We start from the raw sequence: 16,910 nt of genomic DNA on the forward strand, positions 1-16,910 counted from the left end.
TGTATAATACATAAGGGGGGATATGATCTCCATGTATAATACATAAGGGGGGATATGATCTCCATGTATAATACATAAGGGGGATATGATCTCCGTGTATAATACATAAGGGGGGGATATGATCTCCGTGTATAATACATAAGGGGGGGATATGATCTCCATGTATAATACATAAGGGGGGATATGATCTCCGTGTATAATACATAAGGGGGGATATGATCTCCATGTATAATACATAAGGGGGGATATGATCTCCATGTATAATACATAAGGGGGGGATGTGATCTCCATGTATAATACATAAGGGGGGATATGATCTCCATGTATAATACATAAGGGGGGGATATGTTCTCCATGTATAATACATAAGGGGGGGATATGATCTCCATGTATAATACATAAGGGGGGATGTGATCTCCATGTATAATACATAAGGGGGGGTATGATCTCCATGTATAATACATAAGGGGGGATATGATCTCCATGTATAATACATAAGGGGGGATATGATCTCCATGTATAATACATAAGGGGGGGATATGATCTCCATGTATAATACATAAGGGGGGATATGATCTCCATGTATAATACATAAGGGGGGGATATGATCTCCATGTATAATACATAAGGGGGGATATGATCTCCATGTATAATACATAAGGGGGGATATGATCTCCATGTATAATACATAAGGGGGGATATGATCTCCATGTATAATACATAAGGGGGGATATGATCTCCATGTACAATACATAAGGGGGGATATGATCTCCATGTACAATACATAAGGGGGGATATGATCTCCATGTATAATACATAAGGGGGGCGGGTATGATCTCCATGTATAATACATAAGGGGGGATATGATCACCATGTATAATACATAAGGGGGCGGGTATGATCTCCATGTATAATACATAAGGGGGGGATATGATCTCCATGTATAATACATAAGGGGGGATATGATCTCCATGTATAATACATAGAGGGGGATATGATCTTCATGTATAATACATAAGGGGGGGATATGATCTCCATGTATAATACATAAGGGGGGGATATGATCTCGATGTATAATACATAAGGGGGGATATGATCTCCATGTATAATACATAAGGGGGATATGATCTCCGTGTATAATACATAAGGGGGGATATGATCTCCGTGTATAATACATAAGGGGGGATATGATCTTCTTGTATAATACATAAGGGGGATATGATCTCCGTGTATAATACATAAGGGGGGATATGATCACCATGTATAATACATAAGGGGGCGGGTATGATCTCCATGTATAATACATAAGGGGGGGATATGATCTCCATGTATAATACATAAGGGGGGATATGATCTCCATGTATAATACATAGAGGGGGATATGATCTTCATGTATAATACATAAGGGGGGGATATGATCTCCATGTATAATACATAAGGGGGGGATATGATCTCGATGTATAATACATAAGGGGGGATATGATCTCCATGTATAATACATAAGGGGGGATATGATCTCCGTGTATAATACATAAGGGGGGATATGATCTCCGTGTATAATACATAAGGGGGGATATGATCTCCATGTATAATACATAAGGGGGATATGATCTCCGTGTATAATACATAAGGGGGGATATGATCTCCGTGTATAATACATAAGGGGGGATATGATCTCCATGTATAATACATAAGGGGGGATATGATCACCATGTATAATACATAAGGGGGGAAATGATCTCCATGTATAATACATAAGGGGGGATATGATCACCATGTATAATACATAAGGGGGGATGTGATCTCCATGTATAATACATAAGGGGGGATGTGATCTCCATGTATAATACATAAGGGGGGATGTGATCTCCATGTATAATACATAAGGGGGGATATGATCTCCATGTATAATACATAAGGGGGGGATATGATCTCCATGTATAATACATAAGGGGGGATATGATCTCCATGTATAATACATAAGGGGGGATATGATCTCCATGTATAATACATAAGGGGGGATATGATCTCCATGTATAATACATAAGGGGGGATATGATCTCCATGTATAATACATAAGGGGGGATATGATCTCCATGTATAATACATAAGGGGGGATATGATCTCCATGTACAATACATAAGGGGGATATGATCTCCATGTACAATACATAAGGGGGGATATGATCTCCATGTACAATACATAAGGGGGGATATGATCTCCATGTATAATACATAAGGGGGGCGGGTATGATCTCCATGTATAATACATAAGGGGGGATATGATCACCATGTATAATACATAAGGGGGCGGGTATGATCTCCATGTATAATACATAAGGGGGGGATATGATCTCCATGTATAATACATAAGGGGGCGGGTATGATCTCCATGTATAATACATAAGGGGGGATATGATCTCCATGTATAATACATAAGGGGGGATATGATCTCCATGTATAATACATAAGGGGGGATATGATCTCCATGTACAATACATAAGGGGGGATATGATCTCCATGTACAATACATAAGGGGGGATATGATCTCCATGTACAATACATAAGGGGGGATATGATCTCCATGTATAATACATAAGGGGGGCGGGTATGATCTCCATGTATAATACATAAGGGGGGATATGATCACCATGTATAATACATAAGGGGGCGGGTATGATCTCCATGTATAATACATAAGGGGGGGATATGATCTCCATGTATAATACATAAGGGGGGATATGATCTCCATGTACAATACATAAGGGGGATATGATCTCCATGTATAATACATAAGGGGGGATATGATCTCCATGTATAATACATAAGGGGGATATGATCTCCATGTATAATACATAAGGGGGGATATGATCTCCATGTATAATACATAAGGGGGGGGATATGATCACCATGTATAATACATAAGGGGGGATATGATCTCCATGTATAATACATAAGGGGGGGGGGATATGATCACCATGTATAATACATAAAGGGGATATGATCTCCATGTATAATACATAAGGGGGGATATGATCTCCATGTATAATACATAAGGGGGATATGATCTCCATGTATAATACATAAGGGGGGGATATGATCCCCATGTATAATACATAAGGGGGGGTATGATCTCCATGTATAATACATAAGGGGGGGATATGATCTCCATGTATAATACATAAGGGGGGATATGATCTCCATGTATAATACATAAGGGGGGATATGATCTCCATGTATAATACGTAAGGGGGGATATGATCTCCATGTACAATACGTAAGGGGGGATATGATCTCCATGTATAATACGTAAGGGGGGGATATGATCTCCATGTATAATACGTAAGGGGGGGATATGATCACCATGTATAATACATAAGGGGGATATGATCTCCATGTATAATACATAAGGGGGATATGATCTCCATGTATAATACATAAGGGGGGATATGATCTCCATGTATAATACATAAGGGGGGATATGATCACCATGTATAATACATAAGGGGGGATATGATCTCCATGTATAATACATAAGGGGGTGATATGATCACCATGTATAATACATAAGGGGGGATATGATCTCCATGTATAATACATAAGGGGGGATATGATCTCCATGTATAATACATAAGGGGGGATATGATCTCCATGTATAATACATAAGGGGGGATATGATCACCATGTATAATACATAAGGGGGGGATATGATCTCCTTGTATAATACATAAGGGGGGATATGATCTCCATGTATAATACATAAGGGGGGATATGATCTCCATGTATAATACATAAGGGGGGGATATGATCTGCATGTATAATACATGAGGGGGGGATATGATCTCCATGTCTAATACATAAGGGGGGGGGGGATATGATCTCCATGTATAATACATAAGGGGGGGGATATGATCTCCATGTATAATACATAAGAGGGGGATATGATCTCCATGTATAATACATAAGGGGGGGGGGATATGATCTCCATGTATAATACATAAGAGGGGATATGATCTCCATGTATAATACATAAGGGGGATATGATCTCCATGTATAATACATAAGGGGAGATATGATCTCCATGTATAATACATAAGGGGGGGATATGATCTCCATGTATAATACATAAGGGGGGATATGATCTCCATGCATAATACATAAGGGGGGGATATGATCTCCATGTATAATACATAAGGTGGGATATGATCTCCATGTATAATACATAAGGGGGGATATGATCTCCATGTATAATACATAAGGGGGGCTATGATCTCCATGTATAATACATAAAGGGGAGATATGATCTCCATGTATAATACATAAGGGGGGATATGATCTCCATGTATAATACATAAGGGGGGATATGATCTCCATGTATAATACATAAGGGGGGATATGATCTCCATGCATAATACATAAGGGGGGGATATGATCTCCATGCATAATACATAAGGGGGGATATGATCTCCATGCATAATACATAAGGGGGGGATATGATCTCCATGCATAATACATAAGGGGGGATATGATCTCCATGCATAATACATAAGGGGGGATATGATCTCCATGTATAATACATAAGGGGGGATATGATCTCCATGTATAATACATAAGGGGGGATATGATCTCCATGTATAATACATAAGGGGGGATATGATCTCCATGTATAATACATAAGGGGGGGATATGATCTCCATGTATAATACATAAGGGGGGGATATGATCTCCATGTATAATACATAAGGGGGGGATATGATCTCCATGTATAATACATAAAGGGGGGATATGATCTCCATGTATAATACATAAGGGGGGGATATGATCTCCATGTATAATACATAAGGGGGGGACATGATCTCCATGTATAATACATAAGGGGGGATATGATCTCCATGTATAATACATAAGGGGGGGATATGATCTCCATGTATAACACATAAGGGGGTATATGATCTCCATGTATAATACATAAGGGGGGATATGATCTCCATGTATAATACATAAGGGGGGGATATGATCTCCATGTATAATACATAAGGGGGGGATATGATCTCCATGTATAATACATAAGGGTGATATGATCTCCATGTATAATACATAAGGGGGGGATATGATCTCCATGTATAATACATAAGGGGGGACATGATCTCCATGTATAATACATAAGGGGGGGATATGATCTCCATGTATAATACATAAGGGGGGATATGATCTCCATGTATAATACATAAGGGTGATATGATCTCCATGTATAATACATAAGGGGGGATATGATCTCCATGTATAATACATAAGGGGGATATGATCTCCATGTATAATACATAAGGGGGGATATGATCTCCATGTATAATACATAAGGGGGGATATGATCTCCATGTATAATACATAAGGGTGATATGATCTCCATGTATAATACATAAGGGGGGGATATGATCTCCATGTATAATACATAAGGGGGGGATATGATCTCCATGTATAATACATAAGGGGGGGACATGATCTCCATGTATAATACATAAGGTGGGATATGATCTCCATGTATAATACATAAGGGGGGGATATGATCTCCATGTATAACACATAAGGGGGGGATATGATCTCCATGTATAATACATAAGGGGGGATATGATCTCCATGTATAATACATAAGGGGGGATATGATCTCCATGTATAATACATAAGGGGGGGTTGCTGTAGATAAGTCCTGGATCCTTTCTTGGATACACAGAATATAACCGGATAGAACATTTATAGGGAAAGGTGATCCAGGGAATATCCGATTGCCTCTCGGGGGATCAGGAAGGAATGTTTTCCCTGCAGGAGGAGATCGGATCGTGCTTTGCTGGGATTTTTTTTTTACCTTCCTCTGGATCATCTGTGGGTGTCGGATTATAACTTTTATGTTTTTTTATGGTTTAACTGAATAGACTTTTGTCTTTTTTTCAGTCAGACTAATTATGGAACTGAGTAACCACGGCACAGCTTGGTGTCATCTGCAAAGACTGAGATCCCCGACCCCATATTGTATATTTAGATTACAGAGTACGGGTCCCAACACTGAACCTTGGGGTACCCCACTAATAACACTGAACCTTGGGGTACCCCACTAATAACACTGAACCCTGGGGTCCCCCACTAATAACACTGAACCTTGGGGTACACCACTGACACCCCCAGACCATTCAGAGTATGAATCATTAACCACTACTCTCTGAATACCATCTTTTAGCCAGTTTTCTCTCCATTTACATTCAGATTTTTCCAGCCCATCGACTTCACCTTACACATTAGCCATGTGTGGGGAACTGTGTCACCCCTCTGTCCAAGTATACCACGTCCACCGCCACCCCTCTGTCCAAGTATACCACGTCCTCCACCACCCCTCTGTCCAAGTATACCACGTCCACCGCCACCCCTCTGTCCAAGTATACCACGTCCACCGCCACCCCTCTGTCCAAGTATACCACGTCCACCGCCACCCCTCTGTCCAAGTATACCACGTCCTCCACCACCCCTCTGTCCAAGTATACCACGTCCACAGACACCCCTCTGTCCAAGTATGCCACGTCCACCGCAACCTCTCCGTCCGAGTATACCACATCCACCGCCACCCCTCTGTCCAAGTTTACCACGTCCACCAACCCCCTCTGTCCAAGTATACCACATCCACCCCTCTGCCCAAGTATACCACGTCCCCCGCCACCCCTCTGTCCAAGTATACCACGTCCACCCCTCTGTCCAAGTATACCATGTCCCCCGCCACCCCTCTGTCCAAGTATACCACGTCCAGCGCCACCCCTCTGTCCAAGTATACCACGTCCACCCCTCTGTCCAAGTATACCACGTCCCCCGCCACCCCTCTGTCCAAGTATACCACGTCCACCGCCACCCCTCTGTCCAAGTACACTACGTTCTGTTGTTTACAATATTTGTTTCCAGCAAGAACTCCTCTCTGTGGTCTTTTATTAAACTCTCCAGTATCTTCCCAACTATAGAAGTTACATGATTGCTTGAGAGGTTTCTTTTCCGTTGCTGAATCAGGCACCTCAGGAGTGAAACCTCTAATGTAGTAAGTGAAGGGAGACTTCTGATGCAGGTAGGAGTGGGACCTCCCACCAGCCAGGATCTGTCCACATTGCATAGAGAAGCACAGAGGCCCAGTGATGATGTCAATGGGGCTAAAACAAGGCATACAGGTTGTATGTAGTAAAGTCTTTATATTGATGAACGGTAGCCAAGGAAGGCAAATGTATTACTAAAAACCTCCATATATCGTGTGACTCGCAATTCCAAATAGCACTTTATCGATGTTCTGTTGTTTGTCGGACCCCTTAACCCGTCATCTCCCCCTTCAGCCGCTGACTCCGTGTCTTGTTTCCTCCATAAAGGTCCCTGGGAGTGGCACTGTGGGAGCTCTTCGAGTTGGGCCGCCAGCCCTACGACACGTATTCCGACCGCCAGGTCCTCAGCTATGTCATCAAGGAACAGCAACTCAAACTACCGAAGCCACAGCTCAAGCAACTGCAGTCGGATCGCTGGTAAGAGACGCACAATGATGGTGAAATTGTGGGGTCCCCCATACAGTATGCCTGGTGGGGTCCCCCATACAGTATGCCTGGCGGGGTCCCCCATACAGAATGCCTGGCTGGGTCCCCCATACAGAATGCCTGGCTGGGTCCCTCCATACATTGTGCTTGGCCGGGTCCCCCCAGACCGTATGCCTGGCAGGATCCCCCCTACAGTGTGCCTGGTGGGGTCCCATCCTATACAATATGCTTGGCAGGGTCCCCCCATACAGTATTCCTGGTCGGTTCCCCACATACCATATGCCTGGTGGAATCCCCTCCATACCGTATGCTTGGCGGGTCCCCCCGTACAGTTTGCCTGGTGGGGTCCCCCATACAGTATGCCTGGCGGGGTCCCCCCGTACAGTTTGCCTGGTGGGGTCCCCCATACAGTATGCCTGGTGGGGTCCCCCCGTACAGTTTGCCTGGCGGGGTCCCCCATACAGTATGCCTGGCGGGTCCCCCCGTACAGTTTGCCTGGCGGGGTCCCCCATACAGTATGCCTGGCGGGGTCCCCCATACAGTATGCCTGGCGGGGTCCCCCCGTACAGTTTGCCTGGCGGGGTCCCCCATACAGTATGCCTGGCGGGTCCCTCCGTACAGTTTGCCTGGCGGGGTCCCCCATACAGTATGCCTGGCGGGGTCCCCCATACAGAATGCCTGGCTGGGTCCCCCATACAGAATGCCTGGCTGGGTCCCTCCATACATTGTGCTTGGCCGGGTCCCCCCAGACCGTATGCCTGGCAGGATCCCCCCTACAGTGTGCCTGGTGGGGTCCCATCCTATACAATATGCTTGGCAGGGTCCCCCCATACAGTATTCCTGGTCGGTTCCCCACATACCATATGCCTGGTGGAATCCCCTCCATACCGTATGCTTGGCGGGTCCCCCCGTACAGTTTGCCTGGTGGGGTCCCCCATACAGTATGCCTGGCGGGGTCCCCCCGTACAGTTTGCCTGGTGGGGTCCCCCATACAGTATGCCTGGTGGGGTCCCCCCGTACAGTTTGCCTGGCGGGGTCCCCCATACAGTATGCCTGGCGGGTCCCCCCGTACAGTTTGCCTGGCGGGGTCCCCCATACAGTATGCCTGGCGGGTCCCTCCGTACAGTTTGCCTGGCGGGGTCCCCCATACAGTATGCCTGGCGGGGTCCCCCATACAGTATGCCTGGCGGGTCCCCCCGTACAGTATGCCTGGCGGGTCCCCCCGTACAGCCCGCCCCATCAGATTTACATAGAAGAGGCTGAGCTTTCTTTTCATTGTCTGGAGCCGAAGACGGGGAATTATTCCATTAGCACCTGAAAATGAGTAAAAAGTCCCCTCTGTGTCCCTGGCCCCTGCTGCTGAACTGATGGGGCCCGGGAACCTTTACGTAATCACTGGGGGCCACGGGCCTATGGGATTTCTGTGCATGTGCCCAACAGTATTTAACCTTTTTCCGCCCTCATAACTCATACGTGGATGGGCTTTAGTGGCCACATATCACATATACGCGGCACTGGGCGGCTGATGTTTCTGTGCTGAGAGCGCCCACTGCATGCGCCTGGAACAGAAACTGAGCTGTCATAGACAGGTCTCAGTCCCCACTGACTATCATTAGCCACTGGGACCGGCTTCTGATCATGTGACCACTGTGACAGCCAATCACAGTCATCACTTGACCCCGATCCTTCCCGCCCCTGGCGTACAGACCCTATTAAAGGGTGTGTACATACTTCCCCAGTATTGCATTGTTGCTGGCGTCTTTGGGGAATCCATTGATGATGTCACCCCTACAGAATTCCCAGCTCTACCCAACTGCCGTAGTTAGCCAAATGATGGTGTCACCCTCACCCAGTGGAATCTCTAAGTTGTAGGTTGCATAATGGGGGAGACCTATCTGTGTGAGTGACACCAACACTGGGGGAGGGGAGCAGATCTGCCTCAGGGAAATCCCACCATTGCATTATAGAGAGGCCATTAGACTACTATGACATCATTAGATGATATGTATGAACATGGTGTACAGGAAAGTGTTCTTCTGGGATGGTAAGGTCAGTTTCAAAGGCTGAGAAACACGGTATGCACCCAACAGGGAAAACACGAACACGCAGTGAGCATATCATCATGGAAACTTGTAGTCACCAGGGAATTTAGCAGCATGCGGTAGGCATGGATGTGTCACTAGAGGACGGACCTATCCTATTAGGCACTATAGAAACTGGCAGACCTCAGTCAACGTTCTTCCAGATCCACGTCCAAGAATGATGCGGAGTCTCCGATTCTGATAAATAACAGATGTACTCCAAATGTTCAGAGATCTCCCAAAGGATCGGTCCACCCAAATGGGATGGGGATTTCTGGGCTTGGCCACCCAACAGCTGAGGGGGAATCCAATGGTGACAGAGATGGAGTTCTTTGATCTCTTTCTGCTCCCTGAGACAATCTGGGCCTTCTGCCCCCAATGGACCATTGACATGTCTTCTGCCGCCCTCTCCATAATGGTCCAGGAGGAGAGGAGTCCCATTCTAATGGCCATGGAATAATTGGAAAGAAGGAGCGCCCGATGTCCACAAGTTTGATGGTAGATTGGAAGGCATTTACTGAGAGTAGTGACAAGTACATCAAGCCAACGCGGTTCGAGAGAGAAGGCTTTCCCTTCTTCAGGGCTGGTGCTGCACGTTATTGATATCTCACGCCAGTTATACATTTGGGAAGTTCCACTCATAGCTGTCCCTGCAACCTCAGGTGTCACATTGTCAGTCCTTCGTCTGGAATCTCACAAATATATAATCGGCATGACAATCATTCCCATTTAATAACGTTCAGCAACAGCCCTGAAGAAGGGAGAGTCCGTTGTCCCGAAACGCATTGACTTGATGTACTTGTCGCTACTCTTAATAAACGCTTCTTAATATACCTTCAAACTTGCATTCTTTTGGATACTGGGCCGCTCGTTCTACATGTGGAGACGACCTTAAGGTAGTACCAGAAAGGCAGAAATCCAAGTCCTAAGAGGGCTGATCGTCAGTATTCATCATTGGGTACAACCTACTGGAGGGACATCTCTCCACTTAGCCACACAATGGCCCACCCATGACCAGTGATGGATCCAGGCAGTCCAGCGTGGTCTTCAGCACAGACAGGATCATTCTAATGGCCATGACACATCTCAGCGTGGAGGTTGATTGACGACTTAAGAAACCATTAGTCGGCTCACTTTCCCACAGAGACATTGTAGCCCCACTTGGATATAAAGTACATCGCACAGACCCTGATGAGCCAGCGTAGAGTATATTGCTTGTCCCTGGCTGTCCAATTAGCATGGTCTCATGTACAGTATTCAGCTCTAATTGGCCGTTTTGTCATAAACTGAACAACCCCTTTTCCAAAAGTCAGTAGTACCTTGCCTAGCCTCTGGTGATCCGCCATATACTGTGCTATCCAGACTCGGGTCATATTGTCTATATAAACTGGTCGATGGGAACCTAAATGACATTTACTTTGCTTAAACAGTTGCCATATTTATTGAACATCTTTTTTCATTGGTTCTGACATGTCAGCCATGCTAATCTCCTGTGTCCTTTTTGCGGCCACTTTGTCTACATGGACTCCAGCAAAGTCTACATGGCACTTCTTGAGGCTGGTTTTCTGATGGGTACAACCGTGGTCCTTGTCTGTCTATTATGTGTTGAAAAGACCACTTGTAGCCCCCATTGGCAGCCCGTAAGACAGGGCGACAGTACAGTTGGGAGGCACTTGTCACCTTATAACAGGAATTGGCTGGATTGATGGGAATGATTTTACTGAAAGCTGCGGATTTAAAAATTGTGCAAAATTTATGTGAGTAGCCATCAATGGCCAAGTATTCCGAATATTGGCCAATCCGTAGTGGTGCTTTGCTGTTCAGCGTAGAGGATATTGCCCCACCGTCTGCAGGGCGGGGTTAGCAGTCTGTTACTTTGCTGCTGGAAGCCACAGTAAAAGGAGGACCATTATAGGATTAGGATTATGTAGGAGGAGACCCTGCTCATTATTGTACCCACCCAGCCTATCTAGCCCTGAAGGCAACATTTCACTAGCATTACCAACGCTTTGATTGAACCCGCACTCCATATTCAAAGTCTTTAAATAAAAGTCTTGTCAATGTGCAGGTACCACAAGATGTCTCCTATTGCTTTTATTTGCCGAAAAAGCTTCTTCTGGGCCACTCTCTGATTTCATTTCACTTTGTTCATGGGGCTTGACTTCATGGCTAAACCCTATCAACTGTCCTGTCCATTGGGACTTCCTTGGTAACTAATAAATTCACTCTCATGTGACAGGGAGATGGTAGTTGGTGGAACACAGTCATTAACCATCTCGATTGTTGGGTCCCTATAACAAAGTGAAACTCATAGAGGTGCCCAGAAAAGGACTCTGACCTTTAAACTTTTGTACAGGTTTACTTTTGGGTACAACAGGGAAAAAAATGCTTCATTAAATTCCTGATCAATGTCATGCTCATGTTTTTTGTGTTTTCTCTTAGGTACGAGGTGATGCAGTTTTGCTGGCTGCAGCCTGAGCAGAGACCAACAGTGGAAGAGGTCCATCTACTTCTTTCCTACCTGAGTGTGAAGGGATCTGGCGAGCTGGAGGAAGAGTTTGAGAAGCGTTGGAACTCTATGAAACCCAATGGTGGAACAGATGGTGGGCCTCACCATGAGCCTGAGCTGTCTTCTTACCCTCTACTAGAGCACTTTTCTTCGGATGGGTTCCACTCAGATGGAGATGATGTGCTAACAGTGACTCAGACCAGCCAAGGGCTTAACTTTGAATACAAATGGGAACGTGGGCGACATGAGCAATATCCACTGAGCCCCGGGTGCCAGCCTTACCAAGATATGTACTATACAACCAGTGCCAGTGACAGACTCAGTCTTGGCGTGTCACCATCTGGCTACGATGACAAGGAATGCAACCCAAACTCCCGCCCGCTCGAGCTGGTACCTGTTCTGAGTGCTCGTAGCCCTTCAGTGGCAGGAGACTACTATATTCGTATTGAAGAGCCTTTGGGGAGCAACGTCGAGCAGGACTACAGCCCACAGCATGAAGAGCACAGTGTAAAACAAAAGCAAGAACTTTCGACAGAGGACCAACCATGTGGAGATAGTCCTTCCATAAGCCTGTCCATGGAGGCTCTGCTGGAAGTTGTCTGTTCTGCCAGGGATGATAGCCCAGTCAACCAGGCCAAAAACCAATGCTCTAGCCCCTCCTATGGAGGCGAGGCAAAAGAGAACACGCTTGACTGTTCAAAAGAGGACAGTAACGACTCAAGTGTATTTGAGGACCCCCTTGGATCCTCTCCATCTTTTAATCAGCTTGGCCAAAACCATCATGGCCCAGATGAAGCAGAAACGATGGCTACACCTAAAAATGAGGACTGTAGTAACACCTCTAGAGACCCTATCGATCTGGCTGCAGTGAAATGTGAAGGTGAGGATGTAGAGGTGGATCTGCTATCAAAGACCTCTTGTCCTGTTGCATTCTCTCCACACTGGGCATCCAACATCTCCTCAAACAATAATGTCTCTAGTGAACCACAAGAGCAGCCTGGCATTTGGTTAAATCCACGCTCGGAGGACTCGCAGGATGGTGAGGCTGAACCATATGGCCCTGAATCATGGCAGATTGCAGAGTCTGGGGAGGGGGATAATGTCACCTCTTCAACAACAGTAGAGGATCAGTTTTACGATGCTGAGGAGTTTGCAACGCTTGAGCCTTCGGTCACGGTGGAAACGGTTTCCGGCAACTCACACCTCCAGTTCTCTTCTCCAGTGTCAGAAGCATCTGATGTTAAATCCTCAACTTTGCAGCCAAATGAAATCATCCATCCTCTAGCATCCCCAGACAGTGAAGAAGTAACCCCTGAACAAGAAATGGATCCTCTTGGTGTTTGTTTTATAGTACATTCTGAACCTCCTACACACTCGGAACCCACACACGACCTTCACATAACAGAGGAGGACATATCTATAGCTGGATCTCAGGGGGCTTCCCTACAAAGCCTATCAGATGAACACTGTAATCTCTCTCTCAGCAAAGACAGCCCCGAGAAAGTGTATTCCAAAGACTTTTACCAAACTCCCAGTGACAGTGATGATGAAGACACCATGGAGCTGACTTCAGGGGTCTTCACAGACCTGTCTAGTGAGAGAGGAGACACAGCCCCACCTTTCAGATCCCTACAGAAACAGGTAGGGACCCCAGATTCATTAGACTCCCTGGACATGCCATCAACCGCTAGCTCTTGCGATGCCTTCAGCCTTGGAACCTATGCACCTTCTGCACAGCATAAAGCACTGGACAGTGGTTATGACACAGAAAATTATGAGTCTCCAGAGTTTGTGTTAAAAGAACCACAAGAGAGCAGGGAGACTGAGGGTTATTACCAGCTGAGTCAACCCCAAGAACAGAGCCTGGAACCTGGAGATATGCCAATGTCCCGCTCGGTCAGCAGTGACTTACAAGGTCTGGATGCCAAGAACCCCTACAGAGACTCTGCATATTTCTCAGACTATGACTCTTTCAATCGAGAGGAAGAGGAGGAAGGAGACCGAGGTGACGAAAGGGAACAGGAAGGAGCCACAAAGACTTCTCACTGTGTAGATCTAAACTTGGAACCCTCAGCACCTAACTTGGTAGAAAGCACTGAGAGCTTAAATGATGACCAAGGACAATGCACAGCCACTGTAGAGACTGCTAAACCTCCTTCACCCCTGCCTTCATGTCCTCCATCAGAAGACTCACTGCTTCAGCTCCCTCTCATCATAAGAGAAGAGTCAGTAGATGAAGGCTTGGGCTTAGAATGTTCTAAAGACTCTTCTCTTGATAAGCAACCCAACACCAGTTCCACCATAAAGTCCGCCTCGCACAGAACCTTCACCCTGTCCCCTGTCCAGCTTTGTCTCACCAAAGCATGCACTGTAAAGCAGGGCTCAGCGGGAAGCATCACTTTGACCACTGGACTTCAGCCAGAAGAGAAACCGACTTCCAACAGGGAATCAATGGGAGCATGCCACCTGCCCAAATGCCTCTCACCTCCTCTTATCCGAAAGGAGGGCAGAGTGGGCGATTCCACAGATGACGATGAAGAGGATGAAGAAAGTGAGGACAGCGATGAATCTGACGAGGAACTCCGCTGCTACAACATCCAGGAGCACAGTGAAGAGAGCGAAGAGGAACATTCCACTGTCCCCATTGTGATCACTGATAACGCCAGCGCTGGTCACTTGCGAAGTCTTCTAAAGACGCCTAACTTCTTGCCCCAGACTGCCTCAGAGGACTGTGATAGGAAGAAGAAGGCCGTATCTTTCTACGATGATGTTACTGTCTATTTATTTGATCAGGTATGTTGGTGTGGAAGTGCCACCTACCTTGTGAGGGGCTTCCTTTAGACAATGATTGATAGAGGAAGGGAGGATTATAACCCGTCACATTATTGTTTCACCATCTGTGTCTCATGGTGGAGATTTCCCTTCACATCCTGTCCCATAACCTAACAGGAAGTGAGAGGAAATCCCTGGGAATTTCATGGGGACCCCCAAGTCACCAGAAATAGTGCCCCCTAGTTTTCCCATCTATTACTTTATTGGGGACAATCCAAAATTTGGGATTTTCTTTTAACTTTCAATGATAATGTTGATGAGGACAAATAGAGAGGGGGAATCGCCCTAACGGGGACACAGACAGCAATAAAAAGCTGACAGGGGGTCTCATCCCTCCCAACTCCATCCAACACTGACAGGGGGTCTCGTCCCTCCCAACTCCATCCAACACTGACAGGGGGTCTCGTCCCTCCCAACTCCATCCAACACTGACAGGGGGTCTCCCCCTCCATCCAACACTGACAGGGGGTCTCGTCCCTCCCAACTCCATTCAACACTGACAGGGGGTCTCGTCCCTCCCAACTCCATCCAACACTGACTGGGGGTCTCCCCCTCCATCCAACACTGACAGGGGGTCTCGTCCCTCCCAACTCCATCCAACACTGACAGGGGGTCTCATCCCTCTCCACTCCATCCAACACTGACAGGGGGTCTCATCCTCCCCCTCCATCCAACACTGACAGGGGGTCTCACCCCTCCATCCAACACTGACAGGGGGTCTCATCTCTCCCCCTCCATCCAACACTGATAGGGGGTCTCATCCTCCCCCTCCATCCAACACTGACAGGAGGTCTCACCCCTCCCCCTCCATCCAACACCGACAGGGGGTCTCACCCCTCCCCCTCCATCCAACACTGACAGGGGGTCTCACCCCTCCCCCTCCATCCAACACTGACAGGGAGTCTCACCCCTCTCCACTCCAACACTGACAGGGGGTCTCACCCCTCCCCCTCCATCCAACACTGACAGGGGGTCTCCCCCTCCATCCAGCACTGACAGGGGGTCTCATCCCTCCCCCTCCATCCAACACTGACAGGGGGTCTCCCCCTCCCCCTCCATATAGCACTGACAGGGGGTCTCGCCCTTCCCCCTCCATCCATTGTTATGCTTTGTGTCCAGGTTAGCCCAGTTGGGTGTCCCCATTTCCCTGCTACCCAACAAGTCTAGACCTCCCCCATAGGTGCTCGCCTGTAGTCTGGCTTCTTTTCCAATATTTTATCAAAATCCGGATGTACAAACCTTCCATGAGATCCAAAGATGAAATAAGAAACAATAAGTAACAAATGTTCGGCCATTTTCCAAATATATCTCCCAGGAGAACAAAAGTGAAAGCGCTACAATGTGACCAGAGGCCTCAATTCCCATCCATAGGCAGTCCGTTGGGGTAGAGCCCGGCCCAGCCCTGCAGCCTGATGTCTATGAAGCCCGGTGGGGTCATTACCCGCAAACCTGCAGGTTCATCTCGGTGAACAAAAGACTTTGTCCCAAGAACAGGCGATTGTGACCTGTCCTGGGTGCCGCTTGGCACGGGTCCTGAATTCTGTCCTGGGTCCCGCCTGGCACGGGTCCTCCTGGCACGGTCCTGCCTGGCATGGGTCCCAAATTCTGTCCTGGGTGCCGCTTGGCACGGGTCCCGCCTTCTATCCAGGGTCCCTCTTGGCACGGGTCCTGAATTCTGTCCTGGGTGTCGCCTGGCACGGGTCCTCCTGGCACAGTTCCTCCTGGCATGGGTCCCGCCTTCTGTCCTGGGTCCCGCCTGGAACGGTTCCTCCTGGCACGGTCCTGCCTGGCATGGGTCCCGCCTTTTGTCCTGGGTCCCGCCTTCTGTCCTGGGTGCCGCCTGGCACGGTTCCTCCTGGCACGGTCTTGCCTGGCATGGGTCCCGCCTTCTGTCCTGGGTCCCGCCTGGAACGGTTCCTCCTGGCACGGTCCTGCCTGGCAT

General features: G+C 47.3%; 1 protein-coding gene across 3 annotated transcripts in view; it reads left to right on the plus strand.

Annotated features, from left to right (window-relative positions):
* The window catches only part of LOC149428474 (serine/threonine-protein kinase LMTK1-like), a 72,268-nt gene that overhangs the window by 38,657 nt on the left and 16,701 nt on the right, over positions 1 to 16,910 (plus strand). For all 3 annotated transcript variants that reach the window (XM_089667363.1, XM_089667362.1, XM_089667364.1), the window contains 2 exons: positions 7,388 to 7,537; positions 12,070 to 14,929. In XM_089667363.1, the coding sequence (XP_089523489.1) occupies positions 7,388 to 7,537; positions 12,070 to 14,929 (3,010 nt within the window). The remainder of the gene's footprint in view (positions 1 to 7,387; positions 7,538 to 12,069; positions 14,930 to 16,910) is intronic.

This window comes from Staurois parvus, unplaced genomic scaffold, assembly GCF_062004578.1.
Source record: "Staurois parvus isolate SC_StPar_1 unplaced genomic scaffold, SC_StPar_1.0 ptg003214l, whole genome shotgun sequence".
Taxonomy (NCBI): Eukaryota; Metazoa; Chordata; class Amphibia; order Anura; family Ranidae; genus Staurois; species Staurois parvus.